The sequence below is a fragment of the Mesoplodon mirus genome, assembly GCF_964341445.2.
Source record: "Mesoplodon mirus genome assembly, chromosome: 6".
Lineage (NCBI taxonomy): Eukaryota > Metazoa > Chordata > Mammalia > Artiodactyla > Ziphiidae > Mesoplodon > Mesoplodon mirus.
In genome coordinates this window covers 88257388-88284558 of record NC_138982.1, presented here as the reverse complement: position 1 = coordinate 88284558, position 27171 = coordinate 88257388, and the positions used below count along the sequence as shown (strand labels likewise).

Here is a 27171-nt window from a genome sequence, read left to right as displayed (position 1 = left end):
AAAGAGATTAAGCAATTAGCCCAAGGTCACACAGCTAACAAGTGGAGAAACCAGGAATCAACTTCAGGGCTGTCTTGCTCATGCCTTTAAGTAATACACTATTCTACTTTAATTTTTTTTTTTTTTTTTTTTTTTTGCGGTACGTGGGCCTCTCACTGCTGTGGCCTCTCCCGTTGCGGAGCACAGGCTCTGGATGCGCAGGCTTAGCGGCCATGGCTCACGGGCCCAGCCGCTCCGCGGCATGTGGGATCTTCCCGGACTGGGGCACGAACCCGTGTCCCCTGCATCGGCAGGCAGACTCTCAACCACTGCGCCACCAGGGAAGCTCTCTACTTTAATTTTTAAGATCACTGATAATTGTCAGCACGATGATTCCACGACCACAGGTCATAGATAGCCATAGGACATATAACTTATAATCATATGCCATTCTGAATATCCATAAAAGATGTATGTTCCTGAAATAGTAGTGAATATAAGAGCTCACAAGCCTCTAACATTAGAAGGAAAATACGTTTACATTATGTAGGGCCCTATCCAGTTCAAAAGACTTTAGATGCAAAATATGTATAATGTCTTAGGAATCAAAAAAAAATACAAATTCAAATCAGTGATCAACTTGAATGAGCATTGCAAGCTTTGTGAGTGAACAAAAGTGAGATAATGTCAGTTTTCCCTTTCAAGTTTTGAAACCCATGACACTGTGATTATAAAAAGACCCTCTGCCTGGAAATGGTGAAAATAATCCCTCAGAATGTCTGTAGTTGCAGGTCTTATGGCTGGCCTAAATCCTTGGTTATAAATAATATCAATGAACTGGATGGTTACTGCTTTAGAGATCAGGCTATGTGAGTTTAATGGGTTGGTTCAGTGGGTATGCCTCCTTCAGTCCTAGAAGATTTAGAATTAAGAAGAGGAAGTTTGCAAAGAATCAAAAACGTAGTAATAATATATATTTCTGAATTTCTTTATATAATTTATGTTCTTGTGAAACTTAAGAGAATTTGGCTTAAAATGATAGCCTTGAAACTCCAAACTAGAATGTGTAATTGAGTATTTGGTTTAGAGGTATAGTTTTAGGTTGAAATCTTACTAAGCGTATACAGTTATTGGAACATCTGAGAAAACTTTAGATTCACTGTATTTACAAGATTAACTTATTAAACTTATGGCTCATTTAAGTACTCAGAAAGTTTTGTTTATTTCAAGGAATTGAAAGAAATATATTAAATGTAAAATGGCTGTTTGGCATAATGACATTGTTTAATTACTGAGTTCATAAGTGAGATTAAACATTATTCAAAGCCCCTTAAGAGTGATAGTTAAAATTTGCCAGGTTATAAATAAAATGATAAGATTTAAAAGCCTAACTTAAAAGTTTAAGAGAAAACTAAGGTCTTGAATTTATAAATTGGATATATTTAACACTATTGGTTAAAATCAAAAGTAAACTTCTAAAGAATCTTTTCTGCCTAAAAAAGGAGAGAAAGGTAAAAGAAGTAAAAAGAAGGGAAGGAAAGGGAAGGGGAGGGGAAGAAAATACCTCAAGGACAACAGCAAGCTCTTATCCTCAATCTTCTAAATCACTGCCATCTAGAAGGATGACCTTGAACTAAAAGTTGATATTTCAGAGCCCCCAGGATTGGACAAGAAGCCATCGGCCCAGTAGAGCCCTAGAGCCCTTTCTCAGCCAGGAGAGTGTCCTGAAGACTGAATGAGCCTTATGTCCTTAGGGAGGCATGCACCTTTCATCTCCACTTCAGGTATTTGCACTGTACTGAAAATTTGGATGAAGGCAGAATCTTGGGTTCCTTTCAGCTCTGAAATCCTGTGGTTTTAGGAGTATCTTTCTTCACTTCAAACTCTGGGCCTCTGAGTTCACACTAAAAATAATTCACATTATATTTTCAAAACGAGTGTTAGATAAGAGCGTGGACTTTGGGAACCAGATTATCCTGGGGCCACTAAGTTCTAGAACTGACACTAGCTCAGTGAGGAAAGTTATTTAATCTCCATTAGCCTGAGTTGTCTTGTCTGCAGCAAGACAGTAGTTACAGTGTTTAGATCATGGGATTGTTGTGAAGATTAAACTCAGGAGGGAAGAAGAAGTGCTTGGCACAAAAGGTGATAACAGCAACCCTGGAGTGGAAGTAGGGCTACTTGCTGTCATTATTCTCATGGGTGAGAGATTTTTAAGATAGGGTTAATTGGAAGCATAGGGGCAACATACCTAGAAAATTGTAAACTGAAAATTTGGATGAATGGCAAGTCCTATGCTCTTTACACATCATGTTGTTATCTCTTAAAAGACCCAAGCTTCCTGAATCTAGAGGAATTCAGATTATCCATTTCCTAATCACAGAATTCTTGATGCTTAGGTGAAATTTCTGCATCCTTGCACCTCTTAAGGTCCCAAGGATTTGTAGAATTTTCATCCAACATGAGGGAAGGGATGGAGAAGGGAAGAAGTAGAGTGATGGGCTTCCCTGGTGGCGCAGTGGTTGAGAGTCCGCCTGCCGATGCAGGGGACACGGATTCGTGCCCCGGTCTGGGAAAATCCCACATGCCACGGAGCGGCTGGGCCCGTGAGACATGGCCGCTGAGCCTGCACTCCGCAACGGGAGAGGCCACAACAGTGAGAGGCCCGCGTACCGCAAAAAAAAAAAAAAAAAAAAAAGTAGAGTGATTTCTTTACACTCTTTTTTGTGTATGTACTAGAGTTTCCCTATAATAGTTTTCAATAAACCATACTCCCCAAGGAATCAGGGAGCTGGGTCAAGAGGATTTCTCCTTTTGAGGTCTTAGTAGAGCTTTTGTTCTCTGCAGAGTTGGAAGGAAGCAGAAAATCAAGCAGTGCTCCAAATCCTGTTTGGAACTAGAAAGGGCCCAATAAATATGTAAAATAAAAGTACAGTATACAAAGCCCTCCAAATTGACTGACTGAATAAACTAAGCCTTACAGAAGTTCAGAATTCTGTATCTGTGCCAAAAAAACAAAAAAAAAAAAAAAAAAAAAGGCAGAAAAAAAAAGAAAAGACCTATCCAAAGCCACCAAATTAACACTCAAGCTTGGAGCTGACTCCAGCCAGCCTTGCAACCAGAGCAACTTCCAAAAGGACAAGACTAAGCCTGGTGGCTAGAGTGCTGTGAAGAGAACAGAGGTCTTACAGGGAAGGTCACTCTGCACACACCTGTCTGCTCTGTGTTTCTCTGGGGTTTTCATTAGCTCACTCAGAACACTCTCCCGTCTGCCTCCTTGGGGTCTCCAAAGGTGATGTACCTGGATAGGAAGTTCTCCAGTGACTGCTTCTTGTCTTCCTTGCAAACAATGCCCTCCTTCTTCTGCTTTTCCATGTCTTTGATTCGGGACTGGAAGGTATCAATCACATCGAACACAGACTTCATTGCTATAGGCACCTCATAATATTGCTGTTGAAGGAAAAATAAAAAGTATATAATGTATAAAGGTGTTTCTTCCCTATGTCCAGAGGATAGAGAGCTTGAGAGAATTCAGGGTGGCTCCAGGGAAATCAGAGCCTGGAGGGCTCTTTGATTTATAAATTCTCTCCTGCAGTAGTACCTCTGCTGATTTTTTGAGGTTTTGAATCCACGAAACAAAAGCCTTTACCTTCCATGAAGGTCTTAACTTCACTCTTTTTATTGGGAAGGGTCCATGCCTTCCTCACCACACATATTCTAGGCTCACTTCCCTACCTCTGGGACTAAGCTGGTTCCTCTTCACTATACAACTGGAGAGAAGGTCAGAAACACTGTACTAAACACAAGAAAACAAATGGAATAACATGTTAGAGTATCTGACCTGAGCAATAAGGGTAATTTTCCACCAGAAGGAGGCCTGCTCTGTGGTCATCAGAAATCTACACAAACTCTTTGTGATTCCCAGAGACGATTTTATTGAGTGAGCATTACTTAAAATTAGGTCATGTCTGCTTATGTATTCTCAGAAAAAAAGTTGGATCTAACTTTTTTGGGGATAATGAAATTCAGTTTCCTGCATCAAAGCTGTCTGGACTTAGAACAGCAACCTGAGGTGGATTTGAGGGCTGGCTGATCAGCATGATCAGCATAAGTGCCCTCAACGGGAATTTAGTAAATCGTGGAATGTGAAAGCTGGCCGAGACCTTGGGGATCATCTAGTCCAACCTCTCACATTAGAGGTGGCACAACACAAATGTGGAATGAATTATTGAAGGGATCTCTCTCCAGATCCAGAAAAATACTGCAGGTTGAATCAGCTATTCTAATAACCCAGGCAGCTTTTTTTTAAAAGGATTTTCATGTAAGCATGGGCTCTGGAGTCAACCTGCGGGGGTATGAAGTCCAACACTAACTGGGTGAACTTGGGCAAGTTACTTAACTACTCTGGATCTCTATTTGTCCTCTGTGAACCAATGATAATACTTGCTATTTATCTTAGAGGTTTGAGACAAGGATTGTAAACATCTGAGGTGAGTGCTTGACATAATGAAAGCACTCAATAAAGTTAGTTATTACTGTTAATATTATTATGACTACATGGCACAGTTTTTCAGAGTTCAGAATCTCTGTCCTTATCATAGGAAGAAAGTAGGTGTAAAACCCTACTGTCTTGCCCATGTTGGATCAGGAGGTAAACTTCCAGGCCCTTTCAAAGTAGGCCTATGTTAAATCTGGGTTTTCTGAAAACAGAAGCTAAATACTCTTTACTTTTTATCACCAGGGCCTGGCTGGTGATAAACATCACAGCTATTCAACAATTGTCTGGTGAATGTATGACTTTGATGTTACAGAAGAATTTAGTCTGAGTCAAGTAGCTTGGCCATAGGTGGTCATCCAATCCAATATTTTCCATAGACTACATTTCTAGACACAAATTCTACAGGACAATGGGAACTATTTGGACCATTTCAAAACTTTCCCATTTATGAAATAACTTATGCTTAGTCATATGTCTAATAGACTCATTGACAAAAAATTGAGTTGCTATCTTAAGGAATGTCACTGCATCATCCAAAACAGGAACCCATACCTTGATTCTCATGTCCACATCGGTGAGCACCATGAAGAAGTCATTGTAGGTCATTCCATACTCCTTCCTCAGCTCGCTGATAAGATGCTGGTCTACCAAGTCCTCATCATCCACAACACGCATAGGTTTCTCATTATCTTAAGGCAAATGAAATGTGAATAAATATGGATGTGACAAAACAGAAATCAGTGGGAAACCAAAGGGTGGAGGTCCTGAGCCTTCATCCCAAGTTAATTAGAACAGTTTTCGTTAGTTGTACACATCTGACTAACATTTTGTTTGAACAAGCGTTTCCAAAGTGAACAAATAAATATAGAAACAAGTGAATAAACTCATTTTGAAAATCACTCTTCCAAGATGATCAAACTGCCATCTCCGCCCACCCTGGTCATAGTGAATCAGAAGGAGCAACATGAGAGTGAAGCTGCTGAGTCATCCCTGGAAGAAGACTGCCAACTCACTCCGGGGATGAGTCATCACCCTAACTCACCAGGGAACCAGACCCAGATTCTTTGGTTAAGTTTTATTTCATTTTAAATTTTATTTTAGTTTTGGTTATTTGTTTAAGTCTAAAATCAGTGCCTGTTCCTCCCACTTAGAGAATCACTTTGGGACTCAGTGAACTATGTCATTGCAATAGAGAAAAATAAAAAGCCTATGTTCAAATCTGGTCATATGGCTCCAAAAAAAGTCAAGCTATTCATAATATAAATCTTGTAAGTGAATACAATTTTAAGTAAAATGTTACTGAATTTATGGAAGTTTTTAGTGTTAGGTATTTTTTCAAATAACAAGCCCTGAAAACAAATTATTATAATTCAGAATGGTTCCTAAAGGTGCTACTGGGTTAATGGGAAGTATGAACATGGCAAATTACTATGTCTGGAAAGCATTTTGGAAAGGATAGGACAGCTTTATTTACTTCTTCTCTCCCATACAGGTCACAGTGTTTCCCTCAACCCTATTAAAATTTTTATCTGCAAATAATCCCCTGTATTTTTAAAAAATGTGCAAAAGTTAAAGTTAGCAAATATGTGATAACAGATCGATTACAGAAGGGAATCTATCAGTTATTATCAATACTGCTACCCAATGAATAGTACTACAGTAGAAAAAAACACAATTTTGCAGATACAGAGGTTATACAGCTGAGTACCAGACTATTATTCTTTTATTGATATAAAGGGGACAATTACAATTTAAGTATTACTTTGGTTTATTTGATTAGGATTGAAAGTATATAAGTTGAAAGTATATAAACAAAAAGCTTCATTCTCCCAAGCAGATCATAATGAGAGGGGAGAGAATGCTATCATTAATAAAATATAAATTAATTTAAAAGAATTGTTAGGTTCATGGTGTTGGTTTTTGTTTAGTATAGCTCATTGAATAAAAACAGCAACTTGCAGAATAAAATGCATAGTATGATGTTATTCTTAAAAGGAAATAAAGCAAAAGAAAACATAATACATCCATATGGGAATATGCATAGGAAAAAGTCCAGAAGGACATACAGCTGATAAAAATGGTTGCCTCTGGGGAGTGGGAAGAGGTGAGGTAGAAAATTTCACTGTTTACTCCATGTAAGTCTATATTATTTAAATTTTAACAAGGAGCATATTTTACTTTGTGATTAATAACAACAACAACCATAATAATAATGAAGGAAATCTTTAAAACACTGATTTGTAAATGTCCTCAACAACTAATGTTCTGATTCTAAGACTTTACAAACTAGGTTTTATCTTGAACCTAGGAATTGCTATTTTTAATCCATAACATACATTCATTTTTGCTTTTGTTCATCGAACAAAATATTTGCTGCCGGTGTCCTAAGCTGATTCTGTGCTGGATGCTGAATTCAGAGATAAGTAACTTGAACAGAGTTCAAGTTCCTAAGTAGGATCAGAATTAGAACATTTACATCTACCTAACAGATAAAGTCACAAAAACCATTGAATGGCTGAGATGAAAGGAAATTAGAGACTGTAGTGGATTTCAAAAATGGTCCCAATTCTCCACCCTTCCCTATACTTACACTTTGCCCAGTAGCTGTAGCTCCCTGTTATGGTGGATGGGTTGAACTGTCCTACCTCTTGATTCTGAGATCATCTATATAACTTGCTTCGGTCAGGGTTAGCCAGTGTTCACATAAGTGACACAAATGGAGGCTAGAAATGGGCCTGCACATTTGGGATTCCTGCTACTTCTGCCATTACCATGAGACTACATCCATACTAGCCTTGTAGAGGATAAGCCAAGCCAAGTTACTCTGGTCTCACCCCAGCCAGGGCTATCCCAGATCAACTGACAGCCAGTTGACCCCTAACATGTGTGCAAGCCCAGCCAAGATCAGCAGAACCACCTCACCAATAGGCAGCTGACTGCAAACACATGGGCAACCCTAGCCAAGCCCAGCCTAAATCAGCTGAACCTTTCAGGTTTGTGACTCAATGAATGTTTAATGTCATATGCCACTGAGATGTGTGGGTCTTTATTACATAGCCTTATTGTGGCAATAGATAACTGCTACAGACATTATCTGGCCCAACCCAGTCACATTACTGAAGATGAAACCAAGGACTGCAGTGGACACGCTGCAGTGCTGGCCAGATCCTACCTTCAGGAGTAAAGCTGCTGTGAATGTTAGCAGCTGAATCCCTCTCTGAAAACTGCTCTCCTTAGAAAAGTGCTGCCTTTCCCCAAATCACACCCTTACAAAGAGACAGCCCACACTCAGTGGTTGCTGCAGGGGGGGAGGGAGTAGATATAACAGCTGCCCCCTTGCCTCAAAGTGAACAACGCTGAAGGGCCAATTGCATTCACATTCTCTCTCTGTCACTTTGTATCCCTCACTCCTCATAGGCATTATTCCTGAGAATACTCCCCATTAACCTCTTGCATGCAAATCTCAGAGTCTGTTTCCCAGAGAACCAACCTATCACAGACACCATGAAGGGAGCAATCTGCTCAAGTTCACATTGCTAGTTAATAACAGACTGCAGGTTAGGACTCAGTAACATGACCTCACTCCCATCCAGTCCTCTCTCTACTTTCACAAAATGCAACACACTCAAGGATAGAGATGACCCAAGACCAAGATTTAAACCAAATTTTATTCTACTAAGATATGGAGGGAAAAAAAAACAACTTCATGGTCTGGATTCTCCCTCCAACTAGAATATTTTCTGAAATGATTTGATCAAACTAAAAATGATAAATAAAACATTTTGCACTCCCAGCCTACAGAAAGATCTACATCCCAAAGCAATGTTTGTGCTGAGAGAATCTGCCAAAGAAAAACAATAACAGGCCTGACGAACACTGGATCCAACTGGGATGGGGACAACTCTAGAGCAAGACAGAGTCTACCTCTGGCTGAATTCTGAGGAGGGTAAGCGTGAGGCCAGTTCCTGTCTCCAGCTGCCTACTCCTGACACAGGTCTCTGTTACGCTCTGCATTCTGTCTAAATCAGGGCTGGGTGAACAAGAGGTTCTCTTCAGTCTGGAAAAGCAACAAAAATTTGGCAGCTTCTTATTAAATTTATCCAAGTTCTGCCAAAGATCTCTAGTCCTCCTCAAGGGTGGCAGGGCTTAAAGCAAACATTCTTTAGAACACATCCTATAAATTGTCCATATGGTCCTGATCCACCTAAAATGATTCACAGATCCAAGCCCATTTGGTAGGATTTGGTCATTCCACACAACCTGCCCCTGGACCTAAGATTTTTGAGGAGGGACAGGGGGGAGGATGAACTCTGCTGTGTGCTGATGAGGACTGGCCCTAGAAGAGAAACACCTGCCTAGTTTCCCACCCTTTAAGAACTCCAACTTCAAAAGTCAGTGGTCTTCAGGTAGTAGTAAGTTTCTTCATGTATTTGTTCTTCCATGTCTGACTATAGACAGCAATGACACTGCAGAAAAATTCAGCTCCAATTACAACTTATTAAACACCAACTGTGTGCCAGGCATTGTGTCTGAAGCCTCCCTCTGTGACTGCTGTGTCTCTGTGACATCCATGGTTTCTCCTTTTCCTCCTTCTCATCCCTAAGTTCAGGCCATTCCTCCAATGTCCTGGGACCACTTCAGCTCTCCCATTGCTTTAGAAGTTCCCTATTTCCTCTTGCAGTTTTTCAAAGTATGAGTCACTGTCTACCTTCATCATGAACCTGGAGTGCATGTTAAAATTACAATACTTGAATCCAGATCTATCTGGTTCATGCTCCCCGGGGGACACTATTCCTCTGCTTTAATCAATTGTCTCAACTGTCTAGAAAGACCAATTTGCCAATTTGTCTTGTTTATGAAGAATGTGTCCTGGGGCTTCCCTTGGTGGTGCAGTGGTTGGGAGTCCGCCTGCCGATGCAGGGGACACGGGTTCGTGCCCCGGTCTGGGAAGATCCCACATGCCGCGGAGTGGCTGGGCCCGTGAGCCATGGCCGCTGAGCCTGCGCGTCCGGAGCCTGTGCTCCGCAACGGAAGAGGCCACTACAGTGAGAGGCCCGCGTACCGCAACAACAACAAAAAAAAAGAATGTGTCCTGCCAGGTGCTTTTCTGTCCTACAGACTGACTACTAAACCTTAAAAGTTATTTAAAATTTATTTGAAAAATATATTTAGAAATCTTTAGTGACTTCTCATGGTTTACCAAATAAAGTTTGAATTATTTGTCCTGGTATTTGAAATCCTCTAAAATCGGGTGCCAATCTATATTTCTAGTCCTCTCTTCCCTTCTATCCTACACCCAACCTTCTGCTCTAGATCAAACTTAGCTGCAAATCAGAATCCCTTGAGCAACGTTTTAAAAACAGATTTCTGGACCCCATCCCCAAACTGGGTCAGCATCTTGGAGTGGGGAGAGGACCAAGGAGTCTGAATTTTCCCTCTGTTTTATAAAGAATGCCTATAAACTGAGATTAAAAAGACCAACAACACAATAGAAAAATAAGCAAAGGACACTAAAAACAAAGCATAAATGTTCCTGAAACATATGAAAATATCTTCGGTCATACTCATAAAAAGAGAAATGCAACCTAACACTATATCACACTAAGATACCATTTTTCACACACTGCATTCCCTAAAAACATTCACAAGTTTGATCACACAGTCTATTGAAGAGGTTTGGGGAGATAGACGTTCTTACACATTTCTGGTGGGACTGCAATATGATACAACTTGTATGGAGATAAATTTGGTGATATCTACCAAAACTAGATACACTTTCTGTTTGGCCCAACAATCTTACTTCTCAGAATCTATTGTAAAGATATACCCACATACATAGAGTGACATGTGTACAGGTTAATTCTGAAATTGTTTATAAAAACAATATACTGAAAGCAATCTAAATGTCCATCAAGGGGAATGGTTAAAGAAACTGTGGTAGAATCTCACAATGGCTTAATAAAGAATGAGGAAGATTTCTATGTACTCATAAGAAAAGATCTCCAGGAAATATATTTAAATGAAAGAAGCAAAACGCAAAGTAGTCCATATAGTATACTATAGTTTGTATAAAAGAGAAGGGGAAAACAAAAAGAAACTACTTTGTAGCACAGGGAACTATATTCAATATCTTGTAATAACCTATAATGGAAAAGAATGTGAAAAAGAATAGGGCTTCCCTGGTGGCGCAGTGGTTGAGAGTCTGCCTGCCGATGCAGAGGACATGGGTTCGTGCCCCGGTCTGGGAGGATCCCACATGCCACAGAGCGGCTGGGCCCGTGAGCCATGGCCTCTGGGCCTGCGCATGCATCCGGAGCCTGTGCTCCGTGACGGGAGAGGCCACAACAGTGAGAGGCCCGCGTACAGAAAAAAAAAAAAAAAAAAAAAGAATATATATATATATATATATATATATATATATATATTCACTTTGTTGTATACCTGGAACTAACACAACTTTGTAGATCAACTATACTTCAATTAAAAAAAAAAAAAAAGGTCTTTCCTAGCCGAGGTAGTAAGTTTCCTGTTTAAAAAAAAAAAAAGAGAGAGAGAGAAGAGGAATATAGGTATTTATATTTATTTGTGTTTGCACAAACAAGCATTAAATGGATAAACAAGGAATCATAAATATTCCTATGGGGGCAGAGAGTAATAAGGTAAAGGGTCAGAAACGGGTGTAAGACTTGTCTGTGTATGCCTTTTTATGTAGCTTTGACTTTGGAATCCAAAAAATGTATCATTTGTTTAAAAAAAAAGAATAAAAACAAAAAGTACCTATGATAGAGTCATCATCTATCAAAAAAACCTACTCAGTTTCAAGGCCCCTCCTTTAAATCCACCCCCTTTTCAAAATTCTCTGATACATACAGTACTGTGATAACTGCAATTGCAAGAGCTTATTCCTCCACCACATTCTTCAAGCACTTGTTTTATACACTTGACTTATCAGGTGTTTTTCACCCCTTGCTTGCAGGTGTTGATCTTGACACTGATACACTTGATGTTGAATGGGATGACTGGACAAGTTAGGGGCAGCCTCTCCAGCCTCTAGGGCATGGAGTGATTGATAATCAAAGACTGAATAAACAGAGAGGGAGACCACAGGCAGTATCTGGAAATCTGATCACTCACCCAGCCTTGACTCCCGGCACAGGGTGGCAGTGTCTAGAGAAGGCAGCTGCCGGGCATAGTCACCACTGAAGAAAGGAGGAATTGGGGCAAAGGGTCAATTTTTCAGGTGCTCCTGTGGGAAAGCAGCATTTCTGCATTGTTATGGATCCTGATGGTTGTGAGGCTGTCCATAAAGAACAATTATCTTCAACAGGATCGAAGGTAGAGTATTTTAGGCTGAAATGTATTCTATCGGTCTCACTTAGGAAAGTTGTGTTAGAGATTCACCTAGGAATTCTCTACTCACATGAATAAGGAATCAACACTGTCTCTCCTTGTTGCCACATTACACTTCCATCAACTCTTCCACCTCCCTTTTTTCTTCTTTCAAAAGAAACTATCAGGGCTTCCCTGGTGGCGCAGTGGTTGAGAGTCTGTCTGCCGATGCAGGGGACACGGGTTCGTGCCCCGGTCTGGGAGGATCCCGCATGCCGCGGAGCGGCTGGGCCCGTGAGCCATGGCCGCTGAGCCTGCGCGTCCGGAGCCTGTGCTCCGCAACGGGAGAGGCCACAGCAGTGAGAGGCCCGCGTACCGAAAAAAAAAAAAAAGAAACTATCAAAAACCCGCCTTTGCCCACAAAAATGTCCTGTGTTCTAACTCTTTAAATTTGGTGATCAATACCAGTGTCAAAATATTTTTCATCTCTACATTTTGCTAAGCATATATATATATATATATATATATATATATATACATGCCTGCTGTGCTTTTCTCCCACTTATCTTTTCATTCTGCAATAAATGCCTTTAGCTAGGAACTCCTTCCCACCTGACAAACTTTGTCTATAATTCATTCTCTTAACATAGACACCAATATTCCTATCTTAGATTGATACTTTAAATATCTCTAACAATTAAGAATGCCTTTATGTGTTAGGTCATTCTATTTTTCCTCTTTTGGTTATGGGGTTTTATTTTGTGTGTGTGTGTGTGTGTGTGTGTGTGTGTGTGTGTGTGTGTGTGTGTGTGTGTTAGGTCATTCTGAACCCTCACGTATAATATACTCTGGGCTGGCAAAACCAGATGGGCTTATTCTGCATTGGAATTTGCTCAAGAATGAATAATGACTGAAACCTTAAAATAAGTTTCCTGGTGTTTGTAGGTCCATCATCTATAACTCAAATACATTTAGCAAGACAGGCCAGCTGATGAGTACAGCCCACACTGTAGTTGGATGTGGGCCTCTGCTTTTAAGGACCAGTTAAAGACTGGAAGAGTAGAGAGTGCTTGATTTATTTTGAGGAAAGTAAGGCCATCTGATAGATTTCCAGCTGAAAACTGGTCAAGGCTGGAGATTGGTTCACTGAGACCATGGCACGTGCCAACTCCTGTTTTCCCATGGCTGACTCCCAGTCTTGGCTGAAAGTACTACAGCCTTTCCCATAAGGGTAACCTGGGACATGACACAAGGAGAGAAAGGCCTTCCAGGAATTAGATGAGGAACAAAATAAAAGGCCCCCAAATCATGTCCAAGCTGCCATTCAGTAAGTGGCAAACACTCAAATCACAATACCTGATTTTCAATCAGGCAGAAAAGAAAATCTCCATCCTCTACAGTTCATATTCAATCCAGATGTCTAAAAGACAGCAGGATTAATGTTAAAATTTTGCCAAGGCAGCACCAAATGCTTGTAACAGTTAGGACCATGTAGAGGTTGAGGTGGAAGATATAATGATTTTTCCAAACTTCTCTGAAATAAGGAATGACAATTCTTTGTGTGAGTTGGTGCCTAACATATTTGACACTGGGAACACCTGGTGGAGGAAGGTTTTCATCACCAGCCGGCATGTTTCTGTACTGGATTGATTACCTACTTCCTCTCTAGACATCTGGATTATAACCAAGCTCACTGGCTCATGCTACTATTTGAAAATCCAGGAAGCCAGTGGTTGACTCCCAGTTAACCACAGAATATGTGGCTTTGTAGTATTAGTCTCTTGGGCTTCAGTTTGTTTTTTTTTTAATACACCATTTAAAAATTTTTTTCTTTTAATATTTGTTTATTTATTTTGGCTGTGCCGGGCCTTAGTTGCAGCACACGGGATCTTTGTTGCGGCAGGTGGGAGCATTAGTTGCAGCATGCATGCGAGATCTAATTCCCTGACCAGGGATCGAACCCAGGCCCCCTGCATTGGGAGCACGGAGTCTTAGCCACAGGACCATTAGGGAAGCCCCTCTTGGGCTTCAGTTTTGTCACAAAGAGTAGTAATGCAGCCTGACCCTGAGAAGCCGTTGTGAGGGTTCCCTGTCAACCCTGTGTAATTAGCAGAAAGCAGTTACAAGTATTTTTCAATTATACGTGCTCTAGTCCCTGTGACAGCTCATTGATCTCTAGATGCCTGCCAGATCAAATGGTGGTGATGACCACAATAGTAGTACTTATTATGTGACAGGTAATTACATATAATGTCTTATTAAATCCTCACCATCACCTGTGAAATGTATATAACTATGTTCTAAGCTGAGACTTAGGAAGTAACTTGCCCAAAGTCACACAACAAATACATTGTGACCGTGGATTTGAACCTCTTTATTTAACTCTAGAACTTCTTTTGTGTCTTTTGTTTGTATGATTATTGTTATTGTTGGTAAGGACACAATCTCTCTCTCTCTCTCTTTTTGTTCTCTCTACCAGACATACATACAGCACAGAGATAAATGTCCACAAACCAATCACTGATCCACAATGATTTATGAGAGGACATTGGAAAGGATGCTATTTATTTTCCTTTAGAATTATCTCAGGGGAAAGTGAGCTAATAAAAATAGAGAATGCATAACTGAAACTTCAAACCCAAATAAATTTGGGAGACCTGCTGGCCAACACTGTACCTATACTAAACAATACTGTGTTGTGCACTTAAAAATTAGTTAAGAGGATAGATCTCATGCTGAGTGTTTTTACCACAATAAAAAATATGATTTAGAAAGCTAGACTATATTAAAATCAAGTTGACATTATCATGACATAATTACGACTGACATGTGTTCAATGATACCAAGGTCACATGACAGAAAAATATGTGAGGTAACATGTTACATGTAATGAAGTTAAATGTTAACTAATAGAGGGACTTCCCTGGTGGTCCAGTGGTTAAGACGCCACACTTCCACTGCAGGGGGCACAGGTTCGATCCCCGGTCAGGGAACTAAGATCCCACATGCCGCAGTGCAGCCAGAAAAAAAACAGTTAACTAATGGAAAAAGTATGTTTTATACGCTTTCAGATGAAATACATTTTATGAAAAATATGTAGGATACACAAATGGTACAAGAAGAAGGATTTTCATTATAGTTGAAACAACAATAAACAAAAGTAGAGAAATCATGTAAGAAAAAACGATTTAAAAAAAAAAATAAAGCTCTGGAGATGTAATAGTTATAAAAGAAACTGGGTGAGTTAGAGGTGGGGCTTCTGACCATGAGGCATAATTACTCACAGTAAGTCTTGCCATGTTCCCATGAGAATGCAGTGAGTTAAACCTCAGCTGCCCAACGCTGAGCTGCACGCCTCACACGCATCATTAATATGAAAAATTGTGAAAACTCTACACTCAGCCAAATCCCTCTGCTTTCCAAAAGGACGTGGGCGCCATTCAGTCTGTATTTCCAGTGATTTTTCATTTAGCTTCACAGCTTCTCTCAACCCTGGCTCGTTCCCCCCAAGGCTGGCCAGAGTCAAGGACCCCCAAGGGTCTGCAGGAATCCCATCTGTGAGGGAGTCGCCTGCAGCACAAAGGCTGCAGGAATATCAGATGGTGCTGCTCACAGGCAAGAAGACTCAGGATCCAGAAGAAAGTGTCAGGATACCTCTCTGGCTGCCCCCAACACATTGTATTACTTCTCCCATTTTCCTCCATCTTACTTACTTTCAAACCATAGAGTGCTTGCATATTTTTCATTTTAAAGTGCCCAAAACTTAAACCAGAACCATTCAGAATGGCTACATATCAGTAGTTAGGCAGACTGACCTTTCTTACCACAAGAAAAGAGCCCTCTTGAAACCTGAATTTTCCTTTTGATTCCCCACCGACCTCTCCCATAAGGTGTGCCCCACCTTAGCTGAGAGAAAAGCAATAATATAATAAAGTGTTTCAGAGAACCTAGCTGGAAGTGGTCGATTTTCATGGTGCTGTTGTTGACAGGGCCAAAGATGGTGATCACGGAGACTTTCCTGGTGGCCATCTTGCAGAAACTTTCCAGATACTCATCTCGCTGCTGCACATACATATTGTTCTCAGCCTTGGGAGCAGTGATCAGCTGGAGGAGGGTGAAAGCAAGAAGATAGTAACTCACGGTCATAGTTTCACACAGAGGCAAAAGCCAAAGGGATGATTTGGAATAGAGGGTTGGTAGTGACTGACACCTAAACGAAGAAACTAGATTGTTTTGTTGAATAGATAGTATAATTAAGGCCAAAAGAGATCATTTGGAAAGGCCTTTTTTTAATGACTCCAGACAGCTTAGAGTTTTCTATTCATTTCCACTATTGTCTGCCTCCATTACCAGTCTCCACGTGTCTTGGTTTTCTCATTTGTGAACTATGCACAGGGATGCTTCTTTTGCAAGGCTGATGTAAGCATTACACGATACTTGGCATGCAACAATTGTTCAATAAATGCTATCTCTCTTGTTTTATGTTTTATTTTTTTTTTTAATGACTGTATTCTCTCTCTCTCTCTCTCTCTTTTTTTTTTTTTTTTTTTTTTGCTGCACCACCCATGGCATGCAGGATCTTAGTTCGCCAACCAGGGATTAAACCCATGCCCCCTGCAGTGCAAGCACAGAGTCCTAACCACTGCACCGCCAAGGAATTCCCATTTCTTCCTCTATTTTGATCTTCATTATCTTAATTGGCTGCTCAGACATTCATGAATTCAGTGGTTACCACTATTATTTCATGTCTCACGGGGTTGAGTTTCATAGACAGGCCTTGGGCACTATGGAACATTCGACGGCTTAGAATTTTATCAGGCAACCTTGCAGAGAATTTTTAGGACAGACTTTTGGCCCAGTATTGTCACAGAATATAGTCAGTGTCACACTGGGCCTGCATAGAGCTCGTGGTGGATGTCTGATGTTGGAGTCCTCGAACAGGATGGGTTTTACTCTTTCAGTTCAGCCTTCTCTCCAATTCAAAACTGGTATTTTTCACCTAGCCCCTGTGTCTCTCAAACTCACTTTGAACCTCTGACTTTTTCTCGGGAAAGAGAAGATAGAGCAATAGAAAGAGATGTTTTAGTCACCAGCTATCTGGGAAAACATATTTCATTATTTCGGATAAAATGAGGATACTCTTATTTTTTAGGGCTCCTCTTGGACCCTCTCCCTAAGAATGCCTCAGTGTTTTAATCGAGCCCGAAAGAAAAGCCTTTTGACTCTGGTGATTATTTTTGCTGCCTTTTCCTGAGCTTTCTCCAATTTTACCAGGTTCTTCCTGAGCAGAAACCAGAACTGTGTACCACAATCCATGAGTGTCTGGGCATGTGCTGTTCACCCTGGAAGTGGAAGGATGTGAAGTTTTATGCTGATGATGACCAGGTCTTTGTTGACCTCTCTAACCCCATTAGCTCACTAGGCTGATGTCTGCAGTAAACACTGTCTACTCACCCTTTGCAGGCTCATCATTAGCTCAGAGGCCAGGATTGAACTGGCAGTGAAAGCATGGAGTCCTAACCACTGGACCACCGTCTATACGGTTTCTTTCATTTGACCAATTCAAATTTGTCAACCACTTTTCTACTTACCCATCTAACCTTATAAAATATTTCTGAAGTGTGTGGCTATTAGCTTGGCATTTTGCAGAGGGAAAGTCACCATGTTGTTAGCCTCTTTATCGAATACTTTATCAAAATGGTAATAAATCTGGTCCCAGCTCATCCTGCTGTTTATTTTGCTCTGTCAGAGATGTGTTTATTGCTGCCTGCAGGCTTTCCCTTCTAAGAATTCTCTGTGCTTGAGAAGATACTGTCCCTCATGGAAATCAAAATGAGTTCAATAGCTTTTGAGTGGAACATTAACAAAGTTTTTCTGGAATGAAGTTTTATTTTGTTTCGTTTTTCTCAGATTGTTATTTATCTTAAATAGACATGATTTCATCTATTTTTTTTTAATATGTAGAGAAACTGGAAGTTCATACACTGCTGGTGGGAATGTAAATGGTTTTAGGTACTTTAAATTTATTTATTTATTTATTTATTTATTTTTTGGCTGTGTTGGGTCGTCATTTCTGTGTGAGGGCTTTCTCTAGTTGTGGCAAGTGGGGGCCACTCTTCATTGCGGTGCACGAGCCTCTCACTATCACGGCCTCTCTTGCTGCGGAGCACAGGCTCCAGATGAGCAGGCTCAGTAGTTGTGGCTCATGGGCCTAGTTGCTCCGCGGCATGTGGGATCTTCTCAGACCAGGGCTCGAACCCGTGTCCCCTGCATTAGCAGGCAGATTCTCAACCACTGTGCCACCAGGGAAGCCCCAATTTCATCTATTTTTGATTTTGTGTTTATATACGTCTTCAGATGGACAGGGTGAGTAGGAAATGCTTGTTTTAGAAAAATAATTTCCCAAGAGGAAAATAATAAAATTTCCCCTTATTTATTCATTGACTCATACTTAGTCTTAAAAAAGATTTAAGGTGGCTATAAAAAGTTATAGTGATGGTATTTTCGCTTTGTTTGTTAGTTTTTTGTTTTTTGTTTTTGCGGTACGCGGGCCTCTCACTGATGTGGCCTCTCCCGTTGTGGAGCACAGGCTCCAGACGCGCAGGCCCAGCGGCCATGGCTCACGGGCTCAACCTCTCTGCGGCACGTGGGACCTTCCCGGACCGGGGCACGAACCCGCGTCCCCTACATCGTCAGGCGGACTCCCAACCACTGCGCCACCAGGGAAGCCCTGTTTGTTAGTTTTTTAATTAGCTACATGACATTTGAAAATAATTCTTTAGGTTTTCATGGTAGCCCATATCCAGGAGTTTTGTTTTTAGTTGGTATGTCTTAGGTATTTCTTTCTGGCTTTTTTTGTTCACAGATACACTATTTTAAAATAAATAAAATGAATGTTTAAGTGAGAACACACAAGAGTAAAAAAACGAAGGTAAGATTTACTGGTAATGAGTCTGGACTCCCTGTTCTAAAAGAAGGATAGGCCCATATTTAGAATATATGCTAGATGACATAATTACCTGCCTCTGTAACTTCAAATCCATACCTAGACTCCATTCCATTCATGGACCCTTACAGTATATGGACAGACCATGATATGACAGGATTTTAAGAGTCCTCAAAGCCCCCTTTGGTCTTTTTCTCCCCCTTGTGCATAATTGAGAATTTCAGAGACTATGTAATCAAATAGAACCTCATTCTCCCCTGCCTGGCAGCATCTCCCATATATCTCTGAATACAGTAGCCTTAGGCCCTGATACCCAGTGGGAGCTGTACTTAAATAAATAAAGGGCTCTGATGTTTACTTTCACCTCAGGCCCTTTGCCCAAGGAAGCCTTAACCCACCCTTGAGGTGACATTCATTTAGCATGACTCATTTTCTAGCTTCCAGCCCTCTACAACCTGGCCTCAGGCTTTCTCTAGCTAACTTTCCTCCTATTCCTCCCTTACGTGACCTCCCTTATGTCACCCTGTAGCCAGACCAGCCTAAACTGTGAAATGAGAGGAATCTGTGCAGAGTGGCAAAGAGAAAGGGTGATTGCAGTCAAAATTGGAAGGCCTGCATTTTAGTCCTAGTTCAACCCCTGGCTACTCTGTAACCTCAACAAGGCCACTTAACATTCTGAACCTTAGTTTTCTCATCTTTACTATGGAACAACTTCCCTATGAGCTCATAAAGTAGTGAGAATCAAGCATATACATTAGTATATATATTATATATAATATATATACAGGCTGCGTGCACCAGAGCATCATAGATGTATGTTGCCTCTGAATAATTCACTCACATTCCTTCCTCTGCCTTCACCCATGTCACCCTTCTCACCCAGAAAGTCCTCCCCACCCTTCCACCTCATCAGAATCTGAGTCATTCTTCAAATGCAGCATCCTCCTTAAAGTGTCTTCTAGCCCACAATGCTCACTTTCTCCTTTTAATTACTGTTCTTATTGTCTGCACGGCTCACCTGAAATTTATGTATTTCCTTTTACCACTTCGTTTTATGTTTATGTCATATCTCCCCAACCAGAGGATCCATTCTTCAAGACACTGAAGCTCCAGCCCCACCATTGCCCTGCAGACAGTAGAAGCACAATTGTGGCCCACGTTCCTCAGGCTACACAGATCATTCCAGCCAGAGGAGTGGTTCCCTGGTTATGAAAGTCTAGATGCAGCCCCTGAACCGTTGGTAAAGACACTCTCCCTTATGTTCAATCTGCTCCTCGAGTTTGCAGCACAGAAAGTAAAAGAGGCTGATCATCTAAACGTATTTCAGCGACTCTTTCCCTGTGTGTTGACATCTACGTCCCATTCATTTTCTAGTGTGGCACTACTTCAAACAGTGTTTAAAATGGTATCCAGTCCCCGCTTCCTAAAAAGAGCATTCTAGAACTTCTCAGTAAACATTATTGTCTAGCGCTTGGCCTCTTTCCAGTTTGGTGGTGATAAATCAGGGCATGTAAAGTGAATTTAGAATTGTGTTGTTCTTTCTCATGTTTCTGTTCCAACTGGTGTGTTGGCACAAGCAGCCTCAGAGAATAACGAAGCCAGGTTGCATAAGTAAAGGGCACAAACAGGAATGTGAAGATGTCAGGGGGAAGATAGTTTAAGTCTCAACTTATTCCAAATACTGTGTTAAGCTCAAAATACTAGGACGGGATTCTGAGAAATAGCATCCCAGCTGGTAGTCTGCCTTAGTAAACCGGAGCTTTATATCCTTTTCTAAGATTAAACCAAATAAGTAGATTGTTGTCCCAATATCCAAATTTCTGAGGTAAGGTTAAAAGTATTAACATATTTGAATTACGGGAGATTCAGTCTTCAAAGAATGCTTAAACTTGAACTTGAATCTATGTACTTTGGCGTGATGAGCCCTCTTGCTCATTGACAAGTAGGTAGATCTCAGGGCACAACATGATGGCTTTTCAGCTACACTCCGGAGTCCAGTGTTTTAGTGATAAACGGCTCATCTATATTCTCACTGTTGTCATCCCCAAACCAACACCAACCAGTCTGAGGGATTAGGTTAACTGGGATTCAATCTATTGTTCTCCACTGACTGTGTGGAAAGCCGGTGAGTAGAGGTGCAAAGAACTATCTGGGTATTAAAGACAGAAGCTCTACATTGGTGCTCAACACAAAATGTTGACGATTGGTGTACCTCACCCTTTATATGAATAATTCAAGGTTGAAAATGAATTTTAAAACATCCGTATTACTAACGAACAGGTTCATTTCTCAGTTTCCCCTTCTGTCTATGGCATATGCCCATGATAAGCTCACACCCATGGGAAGGCAGAACGGGGAAGTGGTTTGACCCTCAGTTTTAAAAATCAAACAGACCTCAGTTCTAATTCTGGCTTTGTCACGTATTAGCTATACACCTTGGGAAACTTCTCAACTTGTCTAAGCTTCTGTTGCCTCCTCTGTAAATGGAGTTGATTAGTCCTTCCTCATGGACTGTTGTGAAAATTAATCCACAGTCTCAGCAAAGCACCTTGCAGGATGTGCCCCTTTCAGTTGACAGGCTGAGAGGCAGAGGGTTTGGAGGCTTGACCTCTGGCCTAAGAATAGGACACCTGGCTCTACCTGAAGCTCCTTTTGAAGACCATTAGGATGCTGTTCACCTGACCATAACCTATACCATCTCTGCCAGTGTTTCTCTAAGTAGTTAAGCAGCAGTTATGCGATGTTTTCACATCTAAAGAATGATATAAATAAATGCAAAGCAGTAGGTTAACTGTAGTTGGGCGCCAAGTTACTGAAAATCTGGAAAGGTGAGCTAAAAGGCCAGCACAATTTCTTGGAATGCAAACCTCATTTCAGTTTGAGCACACTGGGTTAGGTTGAGGCCAGTTGGAGGGCTATGTTGTCAGCTGTACTTTAACAGCTTGGAGGCTGCTGAGCCTTAATGAATATTAATTGAATCACTGAAACTTCCTGAATAACATCAGCCATGCTTGACAGGAAAAATGAATGGAAAAAAGATAAATGGCACCAGCAAAATCCTTCACCCAGAGACACTGGTCTCCTCTCTGTCTGGTGAAAAAGACACTTTTCTCTCCATCTTTTGACTTTATGTTGTGTTTCTTTTATCATATCTTTTCTAATCCATTCTTATTTTAGACATCATTAGCTCTTCAGAGAACACAGTTCTGATATGATCATCAGCTGAGCACACATGGGACTGAAATGCAAGACTGAAATGCCTCCTGTTGGTATTTTCTTTCTAATAACAATCCCAGTTCTCTGTCCAGCCCCAAAGAGCAACACTGCCATGAGCAATCCCAGCTGGTTTCTGTTTTCCCTCACATGACATCAGCAGAACCTGTCGTTTGAGTTTCATTTGCTAGAAATTTATGATCAGGGATACTGCTAAAAGCAGAAAAGACCCAGCTGGGCTTTCAAATCCCTGACTAAGGGAGTGGAGAGAAAGAGAGAGAAATGAAAGGCATGACTAATATCAGGGATATAGTATGAAAACCCCTTTCTTCTGACTCACAAGCTAGGGGCGGTGGAAGTATTTGCCAGATGGGTGCACAATTACAATCCTGACATTTTACCCATGATTATTTCCCCCCTGGTTAAAACCTGACCATGAGGAACACTATGTCTGCCCTGCTGGCCAAATGGCCAGGGTTGGGTGATATGCTTTAGTAGGCTGGACAAAGTCCCAGGTACTCAGGAAGAGAGCAATAGAGCACACTACTAATGCTTTCCCATACCCCAAAGAGAGCACTTTGCCCCCGGAGTTTCTGTACTAGGTAGAATTCTATTCTGAAATCAGTGATTCTTCTGGTTCTGACTGGAAACCTGTGTACTCTGGGAATAACCAAGCAGCTGTTAAACTACTCTAACAGTGAGCCTATCCTCTGCTAACCTAAGTTTACATAGTTACTTTAAAGCTCTGGCGAAAAACGAGGTAACAACATACAAAAAATATGTAAAAAGACACACACATCGCACACACACATCACACACACACATCACACACACACACATGAACCTGTAGAATCAACCAAAACTTAGGCTTTGTTCTAATACATAGATACACACACCATGGATGAAATAGCTCAGAGAATCTGGGGGTATGCCCCACCCATGATAAATATCACAAGGGACTCTGCTCTGAATAGCATTTCAAATGCACATTTAACTTTTTGAAACCACTAAAGATACATGGACACCAGAGTCACTTTGCTCAGATCATTAATCCAAATTTAGTTGGAAAAACTAAAAGACCCTCTAAGAGATGCCATCTCTTTCGGTGGCAGGAATGCAGGGCACGGAGTCACCTTGTGTCTTCAGCAGGATAGATGCTGTCCTCAATGGCATGGGACAGCTCCCTTCCACCCAGCTAGCTGAGAGAATTATTCCTGACTCAGGTTACCCAACATCCACTTGCTGATCTTTTTCTCTGAATTAACTGCATTATGCCCTTTTCCTCCTAGACAGCCTGGAGTAAAATGTAGCATTAAGAAGCTAGGGGCAAAAAAGGGTTCCTAGCCCCTTTTTAGTGCCCTTCTTGGAAGGGCACTAAAATAGGGGCAAGGAGACATTGAGAGAAGAGGAGCCTTTCTCTACACTGATGAGAACTGCCTGTACGTTTAAGATGGTGCTTATTCCTGTCCAAAGCCCTCTTGGGTCTGACTAGGTTCTGGTATCATTCTTTGGATGGTGGCAAAGCAGTGGGGAAGGCAGCCTTTAGGGGAGAAGATTTTAGCCAGCTGGTTTTAAAAGTATATTCGTGAGGGCAGACCAGCAAGGACCCTTCCCCTCTCCCATCATACCCACTCCCCACCCAGGCTGCCCTACTTTCCCCTTTGAGTCTTCCAACTGCTGATATATACCTAATTAGGGGGGAAAGGAGATCACCTGCCATTTACCCATACACCTGATTCTAGTTTTTAAGCTCACGCAGAGAGAAACGCTTTTCCTTAACTGTGACCACGGCCAGTGCATTCCACTTTAGGTGTTCTTTTATTCTTTGCACTTGGCAAAAGGGAGTGGTATCCTGTGTATCTTTCCACTGTCCTGTGGAAGACAGCAGTAAAGTGGGGATGGGCCTGATGGGTTTGGAAGAAGCTAACCCAGAGTACAGGTGCTTCCCTGGGCTCATGGCTAAGATCCCCCAGTCATGGATTCTGTACTTAGGGCCGTGGGTCTGTGTGGATAGAGGTTCATAGAATATCTTAACCCAAAGGAACCACTGGCCTGGCTGGCTTTCCTTGACAAACCTCATGATCTTCCTGACATAGCACCTGTTCAGCCACAGGCTGCCATCCAACAATGTGATTTTAGAAAAATAACACACCAAGCCCTAACACTGCCTCGGCCCACAAAACAATGGCAAGGAGAAGATTACTTACAAGGAGCCTTCGTTTGCCTTCCAAGGGCCCCAGCAGGTCGGTCACCGACTTCCTGGGACTCTGAGCGAAGTGTTTTGTGGGTTTCAGGTGCCCGACCTTCTCCGTTCTCCCCGCCTTTTTCTTCTTCTTCTCTTTCTCCTGCCTGCTCTTTTTCTCAGCCTTGTCCTTCTTCACTTGCTTTTCACTCTTGAGTAACTTGTCTGCTTTCTCACTCTTCACCCTCTTTTTCTTCTCCTTCTCGGGTTTCTCAAGCTTGTCGTGCTTTTTAGACTCCTTCGCTTTTTTGGGGGCAACATTCCCCACCTGCACCTCCTCCTCCAGCTGAGAGGCGGTCGGCCGGCTGAGGTCATACTTACCCTCGTACTCATTGCTAAGGATTTTGTCCCGGGCTTTCTTTTGGGGTGGTTTCCCCTTCGAGGGCTTGTGAGGACCCGGCCCCACATTCGCGTCCCGGGGGCCGTGCTCCCACCTGTCCGTGCGGTTGTCCTGGAGACGGCCGGCGCCAGCCCTGGTGCTGGGCTCCGAGACGGTGGTGGGAGGGGCAGCCGTGACGCGCTCGAAGCTGGTGGCCTTGCTGGGCCTCCGGGCGGTCTGCGGCCTCTCCCTGGGCTGCTCCTTCCTGGGTGGAGGGTAGAGGTTCTTGGAGGCCACGGGCCCCCTGGCAGTGGCCACCTCGGCTGTTGCGGAGGTCCTGTGAGGCTCCGAGGAAGGGTGCACCCGGGGGGTCCAGGGCCTCTGGGTGGTCGGAAAGCCCATGGGGGTTGTAGGTCTTGCAGTTACCGTCACCAGCCGAGAGGTGGCCCGAGTCACTGCTGTGGCTGCAGCAGGAGGCGGGGTGGTGGCCCGTGGGGTTGTGGGCGGTGGAGGAGGGGCCCCCGCAGCGGTGGCCGCTTTCCTCATCGCCTTCAGCCGGCTCTCTCTGGTTGGCAGCACTTGTGCTCTCCTCTGCTCCTCTTTCCTCTTCTCGCTGCTCAGGCCTGGCCTTCCTGCCTCTCCGCCATTGTTCCCCTCCTCCACCACCTGGCCCTCTACCCCGGAGGCCTTACATTTTTGCACAAAACCCTTCTGCCTGATCTTCTCTATCCTGCGGATGGGGCCCTGGTCGATGATCTCATACATGGCCTCCAGCCTGACCGGATAAGGGTAGCGCTCCTCCACCTGCAGCGTCTTCTTCAACAGCACCATGCCAAACTTGCCCTTCTCCAGCTTCAAGAAGCTCATCAGCTTTGGGATGAGGCTGGGGTCCAGGGGCTGCTCCAGGACCCGGCCCTCAGTGGTGATCCTCCGCACCTTGCCTCCTTCCTCGCCTGCCTGGTGGAAAAGCACGATCTGCTGGATGTGCCTTTCTGCCAGCTCACAGTACACGTCGTCCTTCAGCAGGCTCATCATGAGCCGGTAGTAGCCTTCCGAGGCGTGGGGGGCCGAGATGACCCACACCCTATTCTTCCCTGCAAAGCTGGCAAGGATGTTGGGAGAGCTGGAGCCAGACGGGAAGCGCAACATTCTTGCCCGAGCTGAAGACCCCTCATCTCGGACCATCTCACGGGGAGAGCTCCGGGCTGCTGGTCTCCGCTCAGTTCTCACTGGGGCCCCGTGGATACCCAGGGAGGCTGACGGTGCCGTGGCATGAGCCACTCTCAACACCGGTACGCCCCTCCTTCTTTGGAGAGGCTGGAGGTTTGGTTCTTCCGGAGTGGTTCTCTCAATTCCCTGAGACCTCCCCGTGTGCCTCAGTAACCGAGCTGGCCTTCTGTTGACGGGGGAAACCGGAGGCGCTTTCTGCCCTCCGCGGCTCCCTCTATTCATGGCATGCGCGTGGGGTTCTGATCCGCACACCAGCCACAATGCCAGTAGCATAGTAAAGCTGGGTCCCATTTTCCATGTCATCGTGCAATCCACTTTGGGGAGGCAGCAGGGTCAACAGACAGAAGGGGGAGGGCAGAGTAAAAAAAGAAAGAAAGAAAATCATTTAACTGCAAACAGATGGGCATCATCTCTTTCTCTATCTTGGCCAAGGGGAGGGGAAGGGGGGGCTGGAGAAGAAGGAGGGAGGTCAGGGAATGGAAAGTCGGATGAGATCCTGTTGCATTTAAGTCCCTGTAATTTGTCGGGGCTTAGCAGAGACAGTTATATTAAGCAGGAAACCCATTCAACATGCTTGCGCTGTTTCAACTGACTGTCTGATGCTCCAGAAAAAATGCACACTGAGCATATGAATTATGACAACATTCCCATTTCATTTCTTCAAATAAGCGACAAAGAAACAAACAAACACAGCAAAGACAGGCAGGATTACACACTTACATGGTGGCTCATGGAGATGGAATGCAGAGGCTTTAAAAAGCAATCTGAAGTGTGCTCCCAGGACAGTTCCTAGATGAAATACTTTTCCTCCCAACTCTCTTTCTTCTTTGCGAGGCTGTCCGATACAAAGGGGTGTACTGCAGCTCCAGCTCCCAAAGCCACACGCAGACCACCGCCTGTCTGGACCTGAGGGCTGAGCTTTCTTCTTTTCTTTCTGGCTGTGCCTTTTTACCTTCTTGACAAGTAGAATGAGGAGAAAGGAGCTGTCCTTTTAAGTCTTTGCATCTCCATTTGTCTGCAGCTTCTTTCTGCTCACGCTTGTGTGTCTGTGTGTGCCAATGCCCCCGGCCGACAGTACTGGACGCCCCTTAAAGTGGAGCCCCAGCTATTTCTGAATCTCGCTCTTTCTCTTTTTCGAGTTCCAGGATCCTTCTTATCACCCTTTCCCCCACAGTCTGGCTTAGTCCCTTTGTTTCCGAGCGTAAAAGCACTGGGATTAATATAGTTTCCAGGCTGAGGGAAAACACAGGAATGTGATGTTGAAAAAGGACTTTTTTCTTTTCCTTACGCTTCTCTCCTCCCTTTATTTCTTCCCACCTTTTTCTCTTCTCTTTTCCTTCTCCTTTTTCTTCTTCCTCTTGCCTGGATTCAGTCCCAGCAATGCCAGGACAACCTCAGTTTTGATCCAAACCAAA

At 42.9% G+C, this 27171-nt stretch overlaps 1 protein-coding gene across 1 annotated transcript in view; it reads right to left on the bottom strand.

Annotated features, from left to right (window-relative positions):
* CCDC80 (coiled-coil domain containing 80) overlaps positions 1–27169 on the bottom strand; it is a 34215-nt gene extending 7046 nt beyond the window's left edge. The window contains exons 1-5 of the mRNA XM_082625897.1: positions 26477–27169; positions 24173–26070; positions 15754–15910; positions 5030–5166; positions 3281–3429 (exon numbers count right to left, since the gene is read on the bottom strand). Of these exons, the coding sequence (XP_082482023.1) occupies positions 3281–3429; positions 5030–5166; positions 15754–15910; positions 24173–26059 (2330 nt within the window). The 5' untranslated portion in view covers positions 26060–26070; positions 26477–27169. The remainder of the gene's footprint in view (positions 1–3280; positions 3430–5029; positions 5167–15753; positions 15911–24172; positions 26071–26476) is intronic.
* Positions 27170–27171: the final 2 nt, after the last annotated feature.